Source organism: Pongo abelii, chromosome 20 (assembly GCF_028885655.2).
Source record: "Pongo abelii isolate AG06213 chromosome 20, NHGRI_mPonAbe1-v2.0_pri, whole genome shotgun sequence".
In the NCBI taxonomy this organism is placed as follows: Eukaryota; Metazoa; Chordata; class Mammalia; order Primates; family Hominidae; genus Pongo; species Pongo abelii.
This window is the reverse complement of record NC_072005.2, coordinates 12,205,108-12,229,006: the sequence shown is the minus strand read 5'-3', so window position 1 is coordinate 12,229,006 and position 23,899 is coordinate 12,205,108. Positions and strand designations below refer to the sequence as shown.

Genomic DNA, 23,899 nt, shown 5'->3' with positions numbered 1-23,899 from the left:
ATAGTCAGCTGGGCGTGGTGGCTCATGCCTGTAATTCCAGCAATTTGGGAGGCCGAGGTGGGTAGATCACTTGAGGTCAGGAGTTCGAGACCAGCCTGGCCAACACGGTGAGACCCCATCTCTACTAAAAAATACAAAAAAATGGCCGGACGCAGTGGATCATGCCTGTAATCCCAGTACTTTGGAAGGCAGAGACAGGTGGATCGCGAGGTCAGGAGATCGAAACCATCCTGGCTAACACAGTGAAACCCTGTCTCTACTAAAAATACAAAAAAATTAGCCGGGCATAGTGGCGGGTGCCTGTAGTCCCAGCTACTCGGGAAGCTGAAGCCGGAGAATGGCATGAACCCGGGAGGCGGAGCTTGCAGTGAGCCAAGATCGCACCACTGCCCTCCAGCCTGGGCGACTCAGTGAGGTTCCGTCTCCAAAAAAAAAAAAAAAAAAAATTAGCTGGGCCTGGTGGAAGGCACCTGTAATCCCAGCTACTCAGGACGCTGAGGCAGGAAAATCGCTTGAACCCAGGAGGCGGACTTTGCAGTGAGCGGACATTGTGCCACTGTATTCCAGCCTCGGCGACAGAGTGAGACTTCATCAAAAACAAAAACAAAACAAAACAAAAAACAAATAGTTGATAACACTGTGCCTTTGAGAACAGAAGTTGGTGTTGGGGACTGCAGAAATTATACCTACAATTCAGCAGTTTGCTGCCAGATCAAGGAGAGTTAGGCTGGGGGTGGATTTGATACTCTGCTTCCCACACATTTGAGCAACTCAGATGAAACAGAATCGGATGCTGATGGCGAGGAGGCCTGGGCCCCTCCAGCCATGTTGGACCCCGGGCCCCTGCACACTTGCCATTTCCCACACTCGCCATTTCCCATCTTCAGGGTCTCCTGGGTCCTCCCTCCGGCTGCCACGGCCAGCACAGAGCAGAGCCAGGGCAGTGGAGCCAGGAGCCAGAAGAAAGGTAATGCAGCCAGCTCAAGAAAAGAAAATTCACCACAAGATCATACAGGGTGGGGTGAGGTTGGGGGCAGACAGGGCTCTGAGGTGTGCCTGATTGGACAATAAGTAGGATGCCATCCTGGCACCCCTAACTGGATATAACTTCAGGCTCCGCCCCCTGTGGCTTAAGGGGCAGAACAGTAAGATGTTTCAACAGGGATCCAACATGGTTCTAGCACACACTGTATGCAGTGGTGTGCCTTCCTCCAGGTTCCAGATACCCATGTCCAAAGTCAAGATCACATATTACACGCATTAAAACTTTTAACCAATGCAAAAATGACAATAAGCCATACCTGTATCTTTACGGGGAATCATTATTGTTAACCTCAAAAAGGCAGGACTGTCTATATTGCTATGCACTATCTACATCCACACTTAAGCAGTTCCTGAAATGGTGCTGAAGATGTATTAGAGGTGGAAATATAAATGACCGATGGTGACATTTCTTCACTCACTGATGTTGCCACCCTCCACAGAGAACATATACACACACCCTCAGCTTCCGTATTATCTCACACCATCATTTACTTTCCTTCAAAGTGCTTATTTCCTTCTTATAAACCAGTCTTACTATTTTTTCAACCCCTCTCCTTTCTCACAAAAATATAAGCACCAGGATTTCAAGAATTTATTCACTTTGTGTTCCCATATCAGAGCCTTGAGTGCCTGCATCATCTGTGCTTAATTCTGGATGTTCTGAGTCTACAGTTCTGGCATATGAGGCATATTGAAAAATTAGCATCAAGAGCACATTATCTGAGCAAGACAAGCTTGATTAGAATAGTGATCATGTCTCTGTCCCTTGCTAGGTTTATATTCTGACAACTTTCCTAGAGTCATTAGCCTAATTTGACTAATAAGGGAGACTTTTAAAAATTATCAGTAGTTGGCCGGGCGCAGTGGCTCACGCCTGTAATCCCAGCACTTTGGGAGGCTGAGGCAGGCAGATCACGAGGTCAGGAGATCAAGAACATCCTGGCTAACATGGTGAAACCCCGTCTCTACTAAAATTACAAAAAAATTAGCCAGGCGTGGTGGCAGGCACCTGTAGTCCCAGCTACTCGGGAGGCTAAGGCAGGAGAATGGTGTGAACCCGGGAGGTGGAGCTTGCAGTGAGCCAAGATCGCGCCACTGCACTCCAGCCTGGGCAACAGAGCCAGACTCTGTCTCAGAAAAAAAAAAAAATATATATATATATATATCAATAGTTAGAATTTATATATTTCAACTGAGGTATCTTATGGGAAACGATGTCTAATTCATCATAAGAAATACTTCAGTGTTTAGGTAATAAATTTAGCACCACTCCATCTTTTTTACTTCTGGATAAGAACTATCACAATAACCAAGGCCAGAAATAACCTTGCTTCTTCATAGTATACAATCCAGAGAAGCTTCTTGCTTTGAATAGCAATCAATACACCTAAAGCAAGCACACGTCCTATAACAAATTCTTTTGGGCCGGGTGTGGTGGCTCATGCCTGTAATCCCAGCTCTTTGGGAGGCCGAGGCTGGCAGATCACCTGAGGTCAGGAGATCAAGACCACCCTGCCCAACATGGAGGAACTCCGTCTCTATAAAAAATACAAAAATTACCCAGGCATGGTGATCTGTGCCTGTAATCCCAGCCACTCAGGAGGCTGAGGCAGGAGAATTGCTTGAACCTGGAAGGCAGAGGTTGCAGTGAGCCCAGACTGTGCCACTTGCACTCCAGCCTGGGCGACAGAGTGAGACTCCGTCTCAAAAAAAAAAAAAAAGAAAAAAAAAAAGAAATTCTTTTGAGTGCTCTCCTATTGATACACCACACAGTCACATATGGTTTACTATCATATTTATGATGACTTTTTTTTAATACCTTCTTTGACAAGAGCTATGGTCCTGATGATCTTTGGAAAAAGGTTAAAAGCTTGATTTAACTTTTGGTATCATAAGTGAATGAGAAATAATTCTTGTGATAAAAACTGTGACTACATGAGCATGAAAATGAAAATTTATGTGAAAAAAACACACCTAAAATTGTATGCACAGAATATTGATTCACAATTTTTCCTTTTTTTTTTTTTCTTTTTTTTTTGGTGAGACGGAGTCTCCTTCTGTCGCCCAGGCTGGAGTGCAGTGGCGTGATCTCGGCTCACTGCAAGCTCTGCCTCCCGGGTTCACGCCATTCTCCTGCCTCAGCCTCCCGAGGAGCAGGGACTACAGGTGCCCGCCACCACGTCCGGCTAATTTTTGTATTTTTAGTAGAGACAGGGTTTCACCGTGTTAGCCAGGATGGTCTTGATCTCCTGACCTCATGATCCACCCGCCTCGGCCTTCCAAAGTGCTGGGATTACAGGCGTGAGCCACCGCTCCTGGCCCGATTCACAATATTTAACAAATAACGCCACAAAATTATAAAGTTTATTATAAAGTTGATCTGATCTATGATTGCAATAGAATATTTTTATATAACTTAGCAGCAAATGAAAAAGACATTAACATTTGTTAGTATACAATGCTGTTTGAAACCAGTTAGTAAACTATTTCTAAGAAACATGTCCAAAAACGTTGCTTGAGGAAATAATACATACTATGTTTGATCACATACAATCAAATCTAACTCAGGGATTCGGCTGTGAATAATAGGAAAGACCCACAATTTCCTGATATGAGGAAGGTGCTTAATCTCACAAAAGAGTTCTGGGTGAAACCAGACACTGCAGAAAGAATACATAAACAAGTTCCCATGTAGCTGTTTTTGACAGCACCATTGTGGATGTGGACGTCAAACTAAAAAGCTTTTTAGCACAGCAAAGGAAACAATTAATGGAGTAGAAAGGCAGGCAACACACGGAGTGGGAGAAAATACTTGCAAACCATATATCTGATAAGGTGTTAAAATCCAAAATATATAAAGAATTCAAACACCTCAATAGCAAGAAAACAACCCAATTTTAAACTTTTATTATTTATTTATTTATTTTTGAGACTGAGTCTCACTCTGACACCCACGTTGGAATGCAGTGGCGCAATCTTGGCTCACTGCAACCTCTGCCTCCCAGACTCAAGCCATCCTCCCACCTCAGCTGGGAGTAGCTGGGACCACAGGTACATGCCACCATGCTCAGCTAATTTTTTGTATATTTGGCAGAGATGAGGTTTTGCCATGTTGCCTAGGCTGGCCTCAAACTCCCAAGATCAGGCAATCCACCTGCCTCAGACTCCCAAAGTGCTGAGATTATAGGCATGAGCCACTGGGCCTGGCCTCCAGTTTTTCAAATGGGCAAAGGATCTAAACAGACATTTCTGAAAAGAACATATATAAATGACAAAGACATTCATGAAAAAATGTTTAACATCCCGAATCATTAGGGAAATGGAAACTAAAACCTCAATGAGACATCACACCTACTAGAATGACTGTTACCAAAAAGATTTTTCAAAAGGCTGGGTGCGGTGGTTCATGCCTGTAATCCCAGCATTTTGGGAGGCCAAGACAGGTGGATCACAAGGTCAGGAGTTCAAGACCAGCCTAGCCAACATGGTGAAACCCCATCTCCACTAAAAACACAAAAATTAGCTGGGCATGGTGGCATGTGCCTGTAATCTCAGCTACTCAGGAGGCTGAGGCAGGAGAATTGCTTGAACTGGGACCTGGGAGGTAGAGGTTGTAGTGAGCCGAGATCGCGCCACTGCACTTCAGCCTGGGCTACAGAGCGAGACTCTGCCTCAAAAAAACAACAACAAAAAAAACTTCCATACTCAAGTGGGACATAACCCAGAAAAGCAACACTGTTTTCACATTTGAAAATCAAAATATTAATAGAATCAGTATCAAAAACATTTGACAAAGGTCAATATCCTTTCAATACCTCTTCCACCATGAAAACATTCAGTAAACTGGAAATGGAAGGGAACTTCCTTAACCTGAAATAAGGTATTCATGAAAACCCCACTATAACTTCATACTGATGGTGACACTGAATGTTTCCCCCTAAGATCAAATACAAGACAAGGATGTCTGTTTTCGACACAGCTATTTAACACGCTAAAAGATGCTACCAGGGTAATCAGGCAAGAAAATGAAATAAAAGCATTCCAGATTTTAAAGGGCATACAAACACAGCCTCTGTCTCCCCATCAGACATACAAAATCACTCACATTTTGTCACTGCACATATAGGTGGACACACCCAGGCAGACACACAAACCCTCAGAGATAACACCTCAGAGGCATAAACAGGTGCTTGCAGAGACAAACACAGCCCAGGCCTCTCCACTCCTCTCCAGCTTTCTCTCTCTCTCCTTAGGACTAAGCACCATCTGACACACTGCATATTCTACTTATATCTTGTTTCTTGTCTCCCACTCTGCTTCAGGCAGATAGGGTTATTTGTTCAGCTCTGTTTAATGCAGCACCCACTAGGAGATCTGTTACAAAAAAGGAGATTAATACTCATGGAAAGGCTGGGCGCAGTGGCTCATGTCTGTAATCCCAGCACTTTGGGAGGCTGAAACAGGTGGATCACCTGAGGTCAGGAGTTTGAGACCAGCCTGGCCAACATGGTGAAACCCCATCTCTACTAAAAATACAAAAATTAGCTGGGCGTGGTGGCAAGCGCCTGTAATCCCAGCTATTTGGGAGGCTGAAGCAGGAGAATTGCTTGAATCAGGCGGAGGTTGCAGTGAGCCGAGATCCCGCCACTGCAGTCCCATCTGGGCAACAAGAGCGAACCTCCATCTCAAAAAAAAAAGTACTCACTGAATCAGGAGATCATACACACACAGGGGTTTTACACAAACCTCATCATAGGCCCACATTCACTTGATTTTCAGAGTGAATTCTTTAAAACCCATCCCATGTGGCAGAGGGGTGTCTCTTAACCTCCAGACCAAAGGTAGGTTTATCCAAACGAGCTGAAAATTTAGGCCCAGGCAAACAATTGTACACAGATGTTTACAGCAGCATTATTCATAATTTTCAAAATTTGGAAGCAACTAAGATGCCTTACAGTAGACAAATGGATACATAACACCTACCTCCAAACAATGGAGGTACTAAAAATAAATGAGCTAAAAGGTAATGGAAGAACCTTAAATGCGTATTACTTTTTAAAAAAAATTTCATGATCACATGCCCGCAAATGCTTATTACTAAGTGGAAGAAACAACTTTGAAAAGACTACATACTGTATGATTCAAACTATATAACATTGCAGAAAAGACAGAATCATAAAACAGTACAAAACATCAGTGGCTGCCAGAAGTCAGGGAGAGAGAGGGATAAATAGGTGGATGAGAGGGTTTTTACGACAATGAAACTACTCTGTATTACACCATAATAGAAATGTCACTGTATAGTTGTCAAAATTCATAGAATGTACAACTGCAAGAATAAATTCTAATGTAGGCTAGACTTTGGATGACAATAATGTCTCAAAATAGGTTCAACTGTAACAAATGTACAACTTTGGTGCAGAATGTTGATAGCTGGAGGGGTTGTAACTGAGTGGGAATGGGGGCATAAGGGAACTCTGTATTATGTGCTCAATTTTGCTGTGAACCTAAAACTACTCTAAAAAAGTAAAGTACAAGGCCGGGCGCGGTGGCTCACACCTGTAATCCCAGAACTTTAGAAGGCTGAGGCAGGCAGATCATCTGAGGTCACGAGTTTGATACCAGCCTGGCCAACATGGTGAAACCCTGTCTCTACTAAAAATACAAAAACTAGCCAGGCATGGTGATGCAGGCCTGTAATCCCAGCTACTCAGGAAGCTGAGTCAAGAGAATTGCTTCAGCCCAGGAGGTGGAGGTTGCAGTGAGCCAATATAGCATCACTGCACTCCAGCCTGGGCAACAAAGCAAGACTCTGTCCCTCCCCCCCAAAAAAAAAAACCGAAAGAAAACAGAATCTCTCTCTCTGCCCTTCGGCTGACCTCCTTCCACTTGCTCTTTTTTCTCTGCAAGGCAGACCATAGAAACCAAAAATACACTCTAATCTACCCTGCCTTTCTGTCTTGGAGCTAGTCAACATGGCGAAACACTGTCTCTATTAAAAATACAAAAAATTAGCTAGGCGTGGTGGCACACGCCTGTAGTCCCAGCTACTCGGGAGGCTGAGGCAGGAGAACAGCTTGAACCGGGAGGCAGAGGGTGCAGTGAGCTGAGATCACACCATTGTACTCCAGCCTGGGCAACAGAGCAAGATTCCGTCTCAAAAAAAAAAAAGAAAGCCATCCTGACTAACACGGTGAAACCCTGTCTCTACTAAAAATACAAAAAATTAGCTGGGCGTGTTGGTGGGTGCCTGTAGTCCCAGCTACTCGGGAGGCTGAGGCAGGAGAATGGCGTGAACCCGGGAGGCGGAGCTGCAGTGAGCCGAGATCGCGCCACTGAACTCCAGCCTGGGCAACAGAGCGAGACTCCGTCTCAAAAAAAAAAAAAAAAAAAAAGAAAGAAATTAATACTTGTGGTTTCAGGCATCCAGTCTGTGGTTATTTATTACAGCAGGCAAAAATGACTAAGATAGGGAGGTTCTTTCTCTAACATACATCAGGATTGGAAATCTATAGTAATCAGGAGAGTATGGTATTACCAGAGAGACAGACAGACAGACCAATGAAAAATAGCAAAATCTGAAACAAGGGCATCTATTTAAGGCCCAAGAACCTGTGACAGAGCAGGCATTGTCAGGCAGGGATAGAGATGACAGATACTTCAACACAGGGGCAGGGACAAATGGTTATCTACAAGAGAATATTCAACTCTCTGCATACCATCTAAGTGAAAAAAACACACCTTGCTATTCCCCTCACAACACAACAATCAACACAAAAGGCTTCTGTGACCAACTGTGTGGGGATTTCTCCACATCAAAAAGCAAGTGATTGGCCAAACGTGGTGGCTCACGCCTGTAATCTCAGCACTCTGGGAGGCTGAGGCGGGCAGATCACCTGAGGCCAGGAGATCGAGACCAGCCTGACCAACATGGAGAAACCCCGTCTCTACTAAAAATAAAAAAGTAGCCAGGTGTGGTAGTGCATGCCTGTAATCCCAGCTACTGGGGAGGCTGAGGAAGGAGAATCACTTGAATCTGAGAGGCAGAGGTTGCAGTGAGCTGAGGTCATGCCATAGCACTCCAGCCTGGGCAACAACAGTGAAACTCTGTCTCAAAAAGAAAAAAAAAAGGCAAGTAATCAATTGTGCAGCATATAGCCGCTGGGTGCCTGCCAAACCAATTCGATTATGAAGCTATCTACCTGGGGACAGCAGCAGATGCCACAAATTGAGGGCTCAGTCCTACAAAACTGACCCCACGCATCCGACAGCAGTGGCAAGACCAGGCCTCTGGAACTTCTGACCAATAGGCTTCAAATTGAGGTTCCCATAACACCCTTTTTTGGCTCAATTAACTTGCCAACACAGCTCACAAAATTCGGGAAAACACGTTTACAAGATTATAAAGGCTATTTTAAAGGCTACAAATAAACAGCCAGGTGGAGATGTATAGGGCAAGGTCTACAAGGGTCCCAAGCACAGGAGCTTCCATTCCGGTAGAGTTAGGGTATGACTCGCTCCTGGCATGAGGATGAGTTCTTGATCACCTTCCTATAATAAAGCCTCCCTGAGTTCAGCTGTCCAGAAGCTCCCCATACCCCATCCTCTTGGGCCTTTTATACAGACATCATTCAGTAGGAATGATAAAAGCATGGTGTTTTATACGGACGTCATTCAATAGGAATGATAAAAGTATGGAACACCCCGTAGAACTGCAATTGGACAAAAAGAGTATGGACTAATACTAATAGATTGAGTGGGAAAACCAATAAGGCCTGTCTGCTGACTCTTCTTAGCCTCTGTGTACATTCTTTCCTCCTGGGTAGAGGGTAGGATTCTTTCTGAAATGGGGGTCTTAAGACCTGCAAAGAGACAAGATATGTTAGAAAATTTCTTTACGGCCAGCTCCAAGACAGAAAGGCAGGGGAAGATCAGAGTATATTTTGGCCTGTCTTGGGGAGAAATAAAGGCTATGAAAGGACTGTGGATGAAAAAATATATATATATACACCATTATATATAAAAATCACAATCTCTCTATAAAATAATCAGTTAATTGTAGACCTGCCTGTTATCCTGAATTCATATAATTTTATGTTACTTCAGTATCCAATTTATTAGGTTGGTGCAAAAGTAACTGGGGTTTTTGTCATTACTTTTGTTCTTTTTTTTTTTTCTTTTTTTTTGAGATAGAGTCTCACTCTGTTGCCCAGGCTGGAGTACAGTGGTGCCATCTTGGCTCACTGCAACCTCCACCTCCTGCGTTCAAGCGATTCTCCTGCCTTAGCCTCCTGAATAGCTGGGATTACAGGCATGCGCCACCACACCCAGCTAATTTTTGTATTTTTTAGTAGAGATGGGGTTTCGCCATGTTGGCCAGGATGGTCTCCAGTTCCTGACCCCAAATGATCCACCTGCCTCAGCCTCCCAAAGTGCTGGGATTACAGGTGTGAGCCACTGCGCCCAGGCATTTGTCATTCCTTTTAATATAGGCTTAACTTTCTCATACCAGAAGCAGGGCTCAATCACCCTTGGCACCATTTGCAGTTCTCTGCTTCCTCCCAGTTCCTCCATGTGGTTGATCCACTCATCTGCCTTACAGATCACCTCCCTAAGGAACACCTAGATACAATTTACTTGACTCTTCTACTGACACCCACACTCCTATGGACTGAACAGACACGCTGCAGTGACCACCTGGCAGTCACAGCGTGACTCCATGTAACTCGTGCTTCCTTCTTCTAAACACACCAACTAAAACCTCCCAAAGAGAAATTGGGTTAGGTAACACTTTGGACCCCAATAAAGGATTTGGCCCGCAATTCCCTCTCTTTCCCTTGCTCCCCACTGACAGGCTGAGGGTATGTGTCACAAATAGTTCCACCTACCTGCTAGCCTACAAGGCATGCTACTCTCCTCTCTTCGGGATTTTTTTTTTTTTTTTTTTTTGAGATGGAGTCTCGCTCTGTCGCCAGGCTGGAGTGCAGTGGCACAATCTCGGCTCGCTGCAACCTCCGACTCCCTGGTTAAAGTGATTCTCCGGCCTCAGCCTCCCGAGTAGCTGGGATTACAGGCACGCACCATCACACCCAGCTAATTTTTGTATTTTTAGTAGAGACGGGGTTTCACCATGTTGGCCAGGATGGTCTCGATCTCCTGACCTTGTGATCCACCTGCCTCACCCTCCCAAAGTACTGGGATTACAGGCGTGAGCCACCACACCTGGCCTCTGGGATTTATAAGTTATAAACTCCTGTTATTTCCTGTGTTTGTTGAATTGTCTCCTCTGAGTCTCACCTAATTGCCTAACTGACACACCTGACTACTATTTGAACCTAACTACTATCATAATCGGGGCTCGCTTGGTAGGAACAGAGTGGTAGTGTTTATTAGCCACTAATAGATACCGGATTAGTGGCTACTCTAGTCTAGAATTAAACTGACAATGGTCAGACAAGATCTACAAGGTGCCTGCTTGTACAGAGCTAGTACAAACAAGTGTGCTGTGAGAGGGACACCTGGTCATGGGTATAACATCTAGGCAAAAGTCCCTCCAACAGAATGAAGAAATATCCCTTGAAAGGCACATTGTAAATATCCTCCAAGAAATCCCCCAGAGCCTCGCCAGGACAGGGATAAAGTTTTAGCCAGTCTCCAGCTATAAACAAGATCAAATTAGAAAAACACAAACCTCTTAAAAACAAAAGCAGGCCAGGCACAGTGGCTCACGTCTGTAATCCCAGCATGTTGGGAGGCCAAGGCAAGTAGATCACTTGAGGTCAGGAACCCTGTCTCTACTAAAAATACAAAAATTAGCCGGGCATGGTGGTTTACACCTGCAATCCCAGCTACTCAGAAGGCTGAAGCACTGGAAACGCTTGACGCCAGGAGGCAAAGGGTGCAACGAGCCAACATCATGTCACTGCACTCCAGCCTGGGTGACAGAACGAGACTCTGTCTCCAAAAAAAAAGAGAGTGAGAGAAAATAAAAAATTTAAAAATTTTAAAAAGTAGCAAACTTTCATAAGTTACAATTTTTTTTTCCAACTTCATAGTAGGGAGAGTGTTCTTTAACCTGGGAGCATAGATTCAAGTTGCCCTAAATATACACTCCCTAGAGTGTTCTCTTACAAGAAAAGTAAGTAGGCCTGAAAGGAAGAGCCAAAGTCAACTCAATTAAAATCAAGAAGAGTACCCTTCCCCACCCCTGATGATGGTGCATGCAGAAGGCGGCCAAAAAAGCAAACGAACAAAAAAATTTAAAAGAGTCCATCAAAATGTAGAATGGAGTGAAAAGATAAATCACTCCCTGGAACAAAATATTAGCAATCCCTACAAATGAAAAAGAATTAGTCTACAGAGTACGTTAAAAAAAGAAAAAAGGGAAGAAATGAAGCAATAAATATACAAATAACTTTAACGTGACAAGATGACGGAAAACTATTTTACAGAAGACGAAAGGCCACACAGAAAAAATGCTCAATCCTAGTGTAAAAAGCAACATGTAATCACACAGAGAAAAATAAAGAGAACTACTTATAAGGACTAAATACACATGCATACATGGTCAGATGGTTAATCCATATATTCCATTGGCATTCCCAAGTCAATTTGAATTTATCTATAATCTACATCCCAGGGATTTTTTTTCCAATGTATAAAAAACTTACAGAGCGGCCGGGTGCGGTGGCACACACCTGTAATCCCAGCACTTTGGGAGGCCAAGGCAGGCAGATCATGAGGTCAAGAGATCAAGACCATCCTGGCCAACATGGTGAAACCCCATCTCTACTAAAAATAAAAAAAATTAGCTGGGTGGGGCCTGGCGCAGTGGCTCATGCCTGTAATCCCAGCACTTTGGGAGGCCGAGGTGAGCAGATCACCTGAGGTCAGGAGTTTGAGACCAGTCTGACCAACATGGAGAAACCTTGTCTCTATTAAAAAAACAAAATTAGCCGGGCGTGGTGGTGCATGCCTATAATCCCAGCTACTCTGGAGGCTGAGGCAGGAGAATCGCTTGAACCTGGGAAGTGGAGGTTGCAGTGAGCTGAGATTTTACCATTGCACTCTAGACTGGGCAACAAGAGTGAAACTCCATCTCAAAAAAAAAAAAAAAAAAAAAAAAATTAGCTGGGTGTGGTGGCATGCGACTGTAATCCCAGCTACTTGGGAGGCTGAGGCAAGAAAATCACTTGAATCCAGAAGGCAGAGGTTGCAGTGAGCTGAGATCGCGCCACTGCACTCCAGCCTGGCCTGGCGACAGAGCGAGACTCTGTCTCAAAAAAAAAAAAAATTTATGAAGCATGGCTGAGCACAGTGGCTCATGCCTATAATCCCAGTACTGAGCCCAAGGGTTCGAGATTAGCCTGGGCAACATGGCAAGACCCCATCTCTATTAAAAAATACAAACATTAGGCAGGCGTGCGGCACACGCCTGTAGTCCCAGCTACTTGGGAGGGTGAGATGGAAGGATTGCTTGAGCCTGGGAGGCCAAGGTTGCAGTGAGCTGTGATCGCGCCACTGCACTTCAGTCTGGGTGACAGAAGACGACCTGCCTCAAAAAAAAAAAAAAAAAAGAAGTTTATGAAGCATTAGCACTTGGAGACAAAAACAACAATTACGTTGGCAACAGATAAAATACTAACAACTCAAATCAAGCAGTGCAATGGTTAGTAACCTGAGTGACCCACAGCTTCAGACAGCAGCATGTGTGCAACGGACTGAGGCAAAGAAACCACAAAAGGCCGGCGCGGTGGCTCACACCTGTAATTCCAGCACTTTGGGAGGCCAAGACGGGCGGATCACAAGGTCAGGAGATCGAGACCATCCTGGCTAACACAGTGAAACCCCGACTCTACTAAAAACACAAAAAAATTAGCCGGGCATGGTGGCGGTCTCCTGTAGTCCCAGCTACTCAGGAGGCTGAGGCAGGAGAATGGCGTGAACTCAGGAGGAGGAGCTTGCAGTAAGCCGAGATCTCGCCACTGCACTCCAGCCTGGGCGACAGAGTGAGACTGTCTCAAAAAAAAAAAAACCACAAAAATACCTTTTCAGCATATTAATATCAACTTACTGAAAACTTACAAGTGGCAAAACTCTGTGACAAAGCAACAATAAAGCTATAAAAAATAAAAGATGCAGTGCACCGTGGCTCACACCTGTAATCCCAGCACTTTGGGAGGCCGAGGAGGGCAGATTGCTTGGGTTCAGGACTCAGAGACCAGCCTGGGCAACATGGCAAAACCCCATCCGTACAAAAAGTACAAAAATAAGCCAGGCGTGGTGGTGCACGTCTATAGTCCCAGCTACTCAGGAGGCTGAGGTGGGAGGATGGCTTGAGCCAGAAAGGTAGAGGTTGCAGTGAGCCAAGATTGTGCCACTGCACTCCAGCCTGGGCAGTAGAGCCAGACCTTGTCTCATTCATTCATTCATTCATAAATAAATAAATAACAAAAAAATCAGAATCAGGGCCCGGCACGGTGGCTCACCCATGTAATCCTAGCACTTTCGGAGGCCGAGGCAGGTGAATCATGTGAAGTCAGGAGTTCGAGACCAGCCTGACCAATATAGTGAAACCCTGTCTTTACTAAAAATACAAAAATTAGCTGGGTGTGCCAGCGTGCACCTGTAGTCCCAGATATTTGGAAGGCTGAGACAGGAGAATTGCTTGTACCCAGGAGGAAGAGGTTGCAGTGAGCTAAGATCATACCACTGCACTCTAGCCTCGGTGACAGAGTAAAACTCTAACTCGAAAAAAAAAAAAAAGAAAAAAGAAAAAGGCCAGACGTGGTGGCTCATGCCTGTAATCCCAGCACTTTGGGAGGCCAAGGCAGGTGGATCACAAGGTCAGGAGATAGAGACCATCCTGGCCAACACAGCGAAACCCCGTCTCTACTAAAAATACAAAAAAAATGGCCAGGCATGGTGGCTCACGCCTGTAATCCCAGCACTTTGGGAGGCCGAGGTGGGCAGATCATGAGGTCAGGAGATCAAGACCATCCTGGCTAACACAGTGTGAAACCCGGTCTCTACTAAAAATACAAAAAATTAGTCGGGCATGGTGGCAGGTGCCTGTAGTCCCAGCTACTTGGGAGGCTGAGGCAGGAGAATGGCATGAGCCCGGGAGGCAGAGCTTGCAGTGAGCCGAGATTACACCACTGCACTCCAGCCTGGGGGACAGAGAGAGAGACTGTCTCAAAAAAAAAAAAATAAAATAAAATAAAATTAAATTAAAATACAAAAAAATTAGCCGGGCGTGGTGGCGGGCGCCTGTAATTCCCAGCTACTCGGTAGGCTGAGGCAGGAGAATCGCATGAACCCAGGAGGCTGGGCTTGCAGTGAGCCAAGATCGCTCCATTGCACTCTAGTCTGGGCAACAGAGGGAGACTTCGTCTCAAAAAAAAAAAAAAAATTCAGAATCAGTACTGTGGTCACCTCTGGGTACAGAGAAGGAAGGTGAAATTAGGGAGACACGCCAGAAATGCCCAAGGCTTATTTGTTTACCTTTACCCACATTCAAAAGTTTACTACACTCTCACTGTGGAGATATGGCTCAGAGTGGCTCCTCCTAGGCAATGAGTGAGGAATATTTGAGTAATTAGAAAATATAATCCTCAGAGCACTACTCACCCTACTGTCCCCTCCTCAGTGTGGAAATGCTCCCTCCTCCAGGGTCTTAATTCTCACCAGCAACCACTCACCGAGTCGATGTAAGGTTCTGACCTGTGATGTCATTTTTTCTGACAACAAATATGTGGAGACTGCTCAGTATCAACTAACTTTCCAACACCAGCTGGGGATCCAGTAATTCAATTCTGACATCACCTGGCATTAGCCCAGACCCCACAAGTCCAGGGCCCACCCCAGGACACAGCCCCCACTGCAGATGCCAATCCCAGCCCTGATGTGCTGGGAGGGTGGTACAGCACGGGGGAGTGGAGGCACCCTTAATTCTAACCAACTGCATATAAATCCAACAAACGTTCCTCACTTTCAATAATTTGCTAGTACTACTAACAGAACTCAGAAAAACACAAGTTTGCCAGTTTGTTATAAAGGATGACCCTTATAATCCCAGCACTTTGGGAGGCCAAGGCGGGTGGATCACCTGAGGTCAGGAGTTCGAGACCCAACATGGTAAAACCCCATCTCTACTATAAATACAAAAAAAATCAGCCGGGCCTGGTGGCAGGCACTTGTAATTCCAGCTACTTGGGCGGCTGAGGCAGGAGAACTGCTTGAACCCGGGAGGTGGAGGTTGCAGCAAGCAGAGATCCTGCCATTGCATTCCAGACTGGGCAACAAGAGTGAAACTCCACCTCAAAAAAAAAAAAAAAAAAAAAAAAGTATGACCCAAGAACAGCCAAATGGAAAAGATATATAGGACCAGGAAAGTGGGGGTCCCCTGGAAGGCCCCAGCCCTCTACTTCAACTGTCCTCTGGGAGGAGTCACACAAGGGCCAATATTCACTAGACCTTCCAGGCAAGGGAGTATAGGACCCCCTTCCCTACAGGACTTGAGTACCACCCTCCTAGCACATCACTGTGTTCACCAACCACGAAGCTCTCCCAATGTCTTTATTCCAGAATTTTTACATTAACAGAACTCAATATCCAGCCTCTCTCCCTTTACTGTGGTCAAAAATGGGGCTTGTCGGGGGCGTGGTGGCTCATGCCTGTAATCCCAGCACTTTGGGAGACCGAGGTAGGCAGATCACCTGAGGTCAGGAATTGGAGACCAGCCTGGCTAATATGGTGAAACCCCGTTTGTATTAAAAATATAAAAAATTAGCCGGGCATGGTGGTTTGCACCTATAATCCCAGCTACTTGGGAGGCTGAGGTGGGAGAATCGCTTGAACCCAGGAGGCGGAGATGAGAGTGAGCCGAGATCGCGCCATTGCACTCCAGCTTGGGCAATGAGAGCAAAACTCCGTCTCACAAAAAAAAAAAAAAAAAGGAAAAGAAAAGAAAAAAAAAAGGGCATTTGTAGTCAGTATCTGGCTTTGTTATTTAAAAAAAAAAAAAGGCCATGAAGTAATGGAAAAGGTATCTCTGCATGAGTCTGCTTCTGCAAAACAGAAAGAACTGAGTGGTTAACAGGGCAGTGATTTCTATGACCTTATCTATTTAACTGGATTACAGGGCTTGAGTAAAACTCAACATTATTGGCAGTTTGGCTTTGCTTTCACAGAATTAGTTTAATTGTAGAATAAATTGTACAAATTGGGAAAGTCTCTGAGGGGCAGACTTAGATGCTTTTGCCTTTTGTAGAAAGGTTTTAGGTAGAGACGGGGTGTGGTGGCAGGCACCTGTATTTTTTTTAGTAGAGACGGGGTTTCTCCATGTTGGTCAGGCTGGTCTCGAACTCCTGACCTCAGGTGATCCGCGTGTCTTGGCCTCCCAAAGTGCTGGGATTACAGGTGTGAGCCACCGCAACTGGTCTTATCTTTTCTTTTTTTTTGAGACAAAGTCTGGCAATGTTGCCTAGGCTGGTCTCAAACTGCTGAGCTCAAGCTATCCTCTGGCCTCAGCCTCCCAAAGTGATGGGATTACAAGTGTGAGCCATGGCATCAGGCTTACGAATGCCCATTCTTTGCTTCATAAAACATTAGCTGAACAGTTTTGTCTTCACTGATCAGTGGGAACAAAACATTTGTTAACCAAACATTCCTTAAATTTGTGTCTCTGACACAGACCATCAAAGATTTGGCTTCATGACTCTTCAATGTACTAGAATGAGATTCTGCTTCTTAGGTGAAAAGCCACAGAACCTACACATATCATGTAGATAATTACTCCAAAATATAGAGAACTACAGATGTAAGACCTTGACTTGTAAATTTCCTCCAGGCCGTTAACTTTGACCCACTCTCAGCCTGAACAAATAGGCAACACTTCCTAAGAACAGAATAACCTCAGAATAAAACATGCTCTGATCTAGGTCTGATTTTGCACCCTCCATCCTGCCTTCTTCCTCCTCATCTTCTTTCTAATCTTGTTTGCCCCTTCCTATGAAAGAAAACACTTTTCTGCCTAAACTTTCAGATCTTTGCAGATCTTGTATTCGGTTGGTGCCTTCCTTTATGCAGTACTCCTTTGGATTGGCCTCAGTTTGGAGTCGCTGGCCTCAGGCCTCCGCACCCCAGTCAAGGCTACCCACTTCCCTTTACATACCTCATGTGGATATTTAAAGAAAACACCCATGTTTGATGACTCATGTTTGATGAATCCAGCAAAATCAATCTTAATGTTTATGGGAGGGAAGAAAATTAAGGCACATTTACATCATAGCTGAACAGAAAAAGCACAAGAATCTACTCTTTTCAGACAAAGATGTCACTTTACCATTTCCATGATAACAAATCATTTACTAAACAAAAATCCTATTAGAGGATTCCTAGTTGTTGCCAGGTCTTGTTCCCTAAGATTTAAAATTAATCTGCCAAGTTCCAATAACAGGAAACAGAACAGTTATTCACTGTCACAAATTCTCCACCTTGCAAGAGAAATTGATGTTTTGGTGAATGTTTGTAATTCCCCAATTTATCTACTAACTTTCTTGGGAAACCATATTCATTTTTCTGAAGCCATAATAGGAGAGTTGGTTCTCCCCACCCCCATTTCTTTTCCCTGATAATATTCTCAAGGTTAAGTCATGAAATGGAATTCCACTTCAGGTCACCCAACAGAACACATATCTGACAAACATACTACACATATACTACACATGATCTGGAAAAGAATAAAAGAAAATAGGAATTTGTTATTGTTGTTAAGCAGTTTAAATCTTTTTTCTTTTTTTTTTGAGACGGAGTCTTGCTCTGTCACCCAGGCTGGAGCGCAATGGCACGATCTCAACTCACTGCAACTTCCACCTCCTGGATTCAAGTGATTCTCCTGCCTCAGCCTCCTGAGTACCTGGGATTATAGGCGCCCACCACCACACCTGGCTAATTTTTGTATTTTTAGTAGAGACGAGGTTTCACCAGGTTGGCCAGGCTGGTCTCAAACTCCTGACCTCAGGTGATCCACCTGCCTCGGCCACCCAAAGTGCTGGGATTACAGGCGTGAGCCACCGCACCCAGCCAGCAGTTTAAATTTTATTGACCTTCCAGTTTCTTTAAAAAAGTTTAAGGTCACACCGCTAAGTCTGATGTGCTACATACAGATGGTGCAGAATATGAGTATGAAGAGATACACATTGGTCCATGTCCCAAAAGATTACAGAATCATCTCCATAAATACACAAAGAATTATTGTGAAGACACAAGGGCACTGTCCAGGTTTTCTAAGACACTTTTCTAAGTGACTTGAGGCATAAAATCCACACCACTGTGAACACACACATTGTAGATTTTGTGTCTCTGACACAGACCATCAAAGATTTGGCTTCATGACTCTCAAATGTACTGGAATGAGATTCTGCTTCTTAGGTGAAAAGCCACAGCACATACACATATCATGTAGATAATTACTCCAAAATATGGAGAAATACAGATACAAGCCCTTGAAAATAAGAATTTTTAAAATGTGGAATATAAGACTAATTTCTTTCCCCCTGAAATCTACCTCTTGGGAAATACATTATCTTCTCTATGAAGCTCTACTGATAAAATGCACTTTCAACTAAATGAAATACTCAAGCTGAACTTGTTAAGGCAACAATCCCAGGGAGAAGCAGTGCCGACCTGGAATACAGGCATTCATCTGACTCCAGTGTCAGCGGAGGTCATCCTGTCTATCAGCTGGGACATCTCTCTACCCCCATCGTGCTCACTGAAATGCTCAGTGACCACCCGCCCAAGAGACATTGCATTATGCCCCACTGTGTACCCGAAGTGCATTTTGTTTTTCAGGTTCTTCCACTACCTTGCTGAGATAGTTTTTCTCCCTTCACAAGGCTGAGAGAATTCAAAGGACAGGACTAATTTCCATCTTTTCCCTAAAAAGTAGAGGCTGAAGCACAAAATATGACCCAAAGTGCCTGAAAAAGGGGGACAGGATGTGGGCTGATACAAAGTTGTTTGTCAGGAATTCTCACTGATTTACAGAAGTAACACTGATAAGCACGTGGCTATGCACTGTTAAGCTATAGGGTGTGGGTTCCAGTGTCCCATGCTGCATTAGTAAGTTAATTATACCTATTTGTGGCAATAGCAGTTTCAAAAGATGAATTCATAGCTTCAGGGAGTTAGAAGGTGATTGCTGTATCATTTGAATGTCTCTATGTGCCCGTTCATTTAAAAGGACCCACATTTATCAGACGAAAATTATTTTTTTGAGGCCGGCTGCAGTTACACCTATAATCCCAGCACTTTGGGAGGCCAAGGCAGGCGGATCACGAGGTCAGGAGATCAAGACCATCCTGGCTAACACGGTGAAACTCCGTCTCTACTAAAAATACAAAAAATTAGCCGAGCGTGGTGGCATGCGCCTGTAGTCCCAGGTGCTGGGGAGGCTGAGGCAGGAGAATCGCTTGAATCCGGGAGGCAGAGGTTGCAGTGAGCCGACATCACGCCACTGCACTCCAGCCTGGGCGACAGAGAGAGTCCGTCTCAAAAAAAAAAAAAAAAAAAAAAAAATTATCTGGGAGTGGTGGCGCACAACTGTGGTCCCAGCTACAGGATAGGCTGAAGCAGGAGAATCGCTTGAACCCAGGAGTTGGAGGTTGCAGTGAGCCGAGATCACGTCACTGCACTCCAGCCTAGGCGACAAAGCGAGACTCTTTCAAAACACACAAAAAATTTTCTTTTCTCAATCCTCAATACCAGCATCTGATTGGCTGACCACCAATGTGTCTCCAAAGGATGGAAACTGGGGTTGGGGGAGGAAAAGCTGAGTGCCCCCAGGGGTTGGCTATTTAGAAGCAGGGTATGCTAGATTTATCCTAGTCCCAGGGCATTCTCCCAGCCTTCTATTTCAACTGTTCTCTGGGAAGAGTCACCCAAGACCCAATATTCACTAGACCCTCCAAGAGACTTGGCAGCTGTGGGCAGCCTGAGTCAGCCCCAGACAGTTTTGAAACCCAGAACCAGGAAAAAATAAATAGGAGGGGGCGCTGAAGGCATATCACCCTGTAAAGATTCCGAAGAGGAACCTCAACTCAAAGACATTCTGATGAGGTATCCGTGCATAGAGAAGATAAAAAGACAAGCACAAAGGTTTTTTACAGCGGACTGTCAAGGCTATGAACAGAAAACAAATCTTGATGAAAGAGTAATCCATTGCTTTGTTGAAAAATAAACAACGAAAGCACAATGTTTGAAATGTAGAATATAGGAGAAACGGTTGCTAATGTTGTCGTGAATGGAAGGGGAGAGGGTGGCGTTTGGAAAAGCGAAAAGAGAACCGGAAATTTGGGGATTTACTGCAAGCCCTGGAAACAGCAGGCTGGGGGACGGAGTGAGGATTTGGGACCCTGCATCCCATACACTTAGAAAACTCAGGGAAAAACGGGTGTCCTCTGTGGAGAGAAAAGGAACTGGGAACCTCATAGACCACAGCTCCTTCCAAGCACAAGTCAGGATTTCCCCCACACCATGACCCTCGCGTGGCCCCCGCACAATCTGGAGAGACTTGGGGCTCCCAGGCCGGGGCCGCAATCGCGGCACAGGGCGGGACAAGGACGCCCGGGGTCCCGGCTACCGGCCCAGCCCCACCCTGCGGCCGAGGGTACCAAGGGCTCAGCTGCGCCAGAGGGACTCGGTACGCAGACCCAGAGTCGCCCACGGGAAGGCCCGGGCCCCGCCACAGCCAGTTCCGGTCGTCCAACCAGCCCCTCCTCCCTGTCTCGGGACTCAGGGCCCGACACACTCACCATTTCCTAACTCCCGGGTGTCCCGGCTTCCTCCCTCCGGATCCCAAGGCAGGTACAGGGAACGGCGCCACAGAGTCTCCAGGCGAGCCACTCTGGGCCTCTGGGAACAGCGAAGCGAAACCAAGTACGGCAGACGCGAGAAATGAAAATCCCGCGAGAAGGTTGAACGTCTGCAGCTGCGTCCCCGACGGCGCGCCTGATTGGGCCGATCGCAGAGCTCCGCCCCGGCGCCCCTGATTGGGTACAGCTTCGGGCTCTGCCCCCTACATCTTGACAGATGTGAATGACAGGAGATGTGAAGCACAGATGAGTGAAGCGGGAATGAGGGTTCTTGGCCCCAGCCCTCAAACGCAGGATGGACTTCTTCCCCTCGTCCCCTTCACTGTACTTGGTCTGCGGGGGATGGGGAGTTGGGAGATACTTGCATTTTAGCAGAACTTAATCCAGGTTTACCAAAGGAGATACTTCTTGTACTCAGTGGGTCGTTTCTTCATCTACCTCTTGCATGAGGAGTCACAGGTGTGCGCAGGGAGTTCCAGGCAGGACTGGAACAGAAGAAAGGGCGTGATATTCCCAGGGATCGGAAATTTGGGATGAGGATATGGGAAGCGTGCCCAAGGCTTTCTCATACCATACCTCTTTCTCTCTCTCTTATTTTTTACTTTATTTACTTATTTATTACTTTATTTATTTATTTGAGACAGGGTCTAGCTCTGCCACCCAGGTTAGAGGGCAATGGCATGATCATAGCTCACTGCAGCCTCCATCTCCTGGGTTCAAGCGAACTTTCCGCTTCGGTCCCCTGAGTAGTAGCGACTACAGGTACATGCCACCAAGCCCGGCAAATTCTTTAATTTTTTGTAGAGACAGGATTTTGTTTGTTGTCCAGGCTGGTCTTGAACTCCTAGCCTCAAGTGAACCTCCCACTTTGGCCTCCCAAATCAATCTACTCATTTTCACCCAAGAAAATAAAAAACTGCCAACAAGTGAATAAAATTATTAAATGCATGGAAAAACAAGTTCTATTTCCGTAATATTCTGTAAAGAAATCAAAAGGGAAGTAAAGCGAAAATGTGAACTAGCTCAGATAAGCAGGGCACTTCAGAACATTTAAAAAGGAAAAGACGAATTCAGAAGGTAAAACATATTCCCAAGCTTAAGAGTCAGTGACTGCTGAAGTGGAGCCACAGAGTACATTAGACCCTGGTGATGAGGCAGGAAACCTAAGGATTTAACTCTGGGAGCTCAACATGCCCTCCTGTCACAGCATCACAATGTGGGAACGCTCCCTCCTTCAATACCTTAATAATTTACACCAGCAGAAAACTCTCACCTGTGGTCAATTTAAGCCCCTTGAAGTTCCGACCTCTCCAGCTCATAAACCATTTCTCTGGAACGCTACCTAAATGAGTCTCTAAATATGACCTTTACATATTTTCTTCATATATACAAATGACAGCCTGACTGCAGCAACTCTATACATAGAAAAATCAAGGCCGGGCACAGTGGCTCATGCCTGTAATCCCCAACACTTGAGGTCAGGAGTTCAAAACCAGCCTGGCCAAGATAGCGAAACCCTGTCTCTACTAAAATTACAAAAATTAGCCAGGCGCCTATAATCCCAGCTTCTGGGGAGGCTGAGGCACAAGAATCGTTTGAACCCGGGAGGCAGAGGTTGCAGTGAGCCGAGATCGCGCCACTGCACTCCAGCCTGGGTGACAGAGCAAGACTCCGTCTCAAAAAAAAAAAAAAAAAAAAAAAAAAAAAAAAAAAAAATGTTTTCCAGAAAACTACCTTGGGAAACTAAAGGTACAACCTCAGAAAGGAGAGAAACCCGCATGTGCATTTGCCTGTGAAGTTCCTGCTTTCCAGGGCTCTGCAGCTTCTCAGAATCCACACTCCTGGAGCTGTTCTGAGCAGCTGGAGGCTACCTACAGGGGAAGGCAGGCTGCCCAGGAAGCAATCAGGGGAGCTCCCTTTCCCTCCCTTTGCAGGCTCCAGATTGGTCTTAGTGTGGATCACCGGCCTCAGGCTATGCTGCCCCTGCAAGTTTTTCACCTGCTTTTCACCCACATTGTTCAGTTCCATGAGGCAAACACCCTCAATCCCAGTGCTCGAATGAGAATCCAGCAGAGTCCCTGCTTTCCTCCTGTGTTTACCATAAAGTAGAAGAGAAAAATTTCAAGACAGTTTAAGTGGATTTTAAAACTGGCAGATAATTATTCCTTTGAGAAAATGAAGAAGCCAGCAAACTATTATTTCGACATTAACAAACTGTTATGTAAAACCACTAATGAAGCTCGGGCGCGGTGGCTCACGCCTGTAATCTCAGCACTTTGGGAGGGCGAGGCGGGCGGATCACCTAAGGTTAGGAGTTCGAGACCAGCCTGACCAACATGGAGAAACCTCGTCTCTACTAAAAGTACAAAATTAGCCAGGCGTGGTGGCGCAAGCCTGTAATCCCAGCTACTCGGGAGGCTGAGGCAGGAGAATCGCTTGAACCCAGGAGGCGGAAGTTGCCGTGAGCCGAGATCGTGCCATTGCACTCCAGCCTGGTCAATAAGAGCAACACAGTGAAACTCTGTCTCTATTAAAATACAAAAAATTAGCTGGGCGTGGCAGTGTGAGCCTGTAGTCCCAGCTACTTGGGAGGCTGAGGCAGGAGAATTGCTTGAACACGGGAGGCGAAGGTTGCAGTGAGCCGAGATCGTGCCACTGCACTCCAGCCTGGGCGACAGAGCGAGACTCCGTCTCCAAAAAGAAAAAAAAAAAAAAAAAAACTAATGAAATATGAACTCTCTTCTGCTTCAGCAGCTCCCTGACCTTCACAGTTGATGGTTGTCACCAGGTGCTCTGTGTCAGGAGATGTACATGTGCAGTTTAGCCATTGAAAATTCTCTTTTAAATTCTCTCTTAAATCGGGCGCGGTGGCTGCGCCAGGGAGACTCCAGTCCACCTGTCCCGAAGTCGCCAGGGACCGGCCCGGGTCCCGTCACAGCAGGTTCCTGTCCAGCACCTTGCTCCCCAGTCTCGGGACA

At 45.5% G+C, this 23,899-nt stretch overlaps 1 protein-coding gene across 1 annotated transcript in view; it reads right to left on the bottom strand.

Annotated features, from left to right (window-relative positions):
* ZNF136 (zinc finger protein 136) overlaps window positions 1-20,981 on the bottom strand; it is a 28,689-nt gene extending 7,708 nt beyond the window's left edge. The window contains 1 exon segment of the mRNA NM_001131362.2: window positions 20,862-20,981. Within this exon segment, the coding sequence (NP_001124834.1) occupies window positions 20,862-20,864 (3 nt within the window). The 5' untranslated portion in view covers window positions 20,865-20,981.
* Between the last annotated feature and the right edge of the window lie 2,918 nt (window positions 20,982-23,899).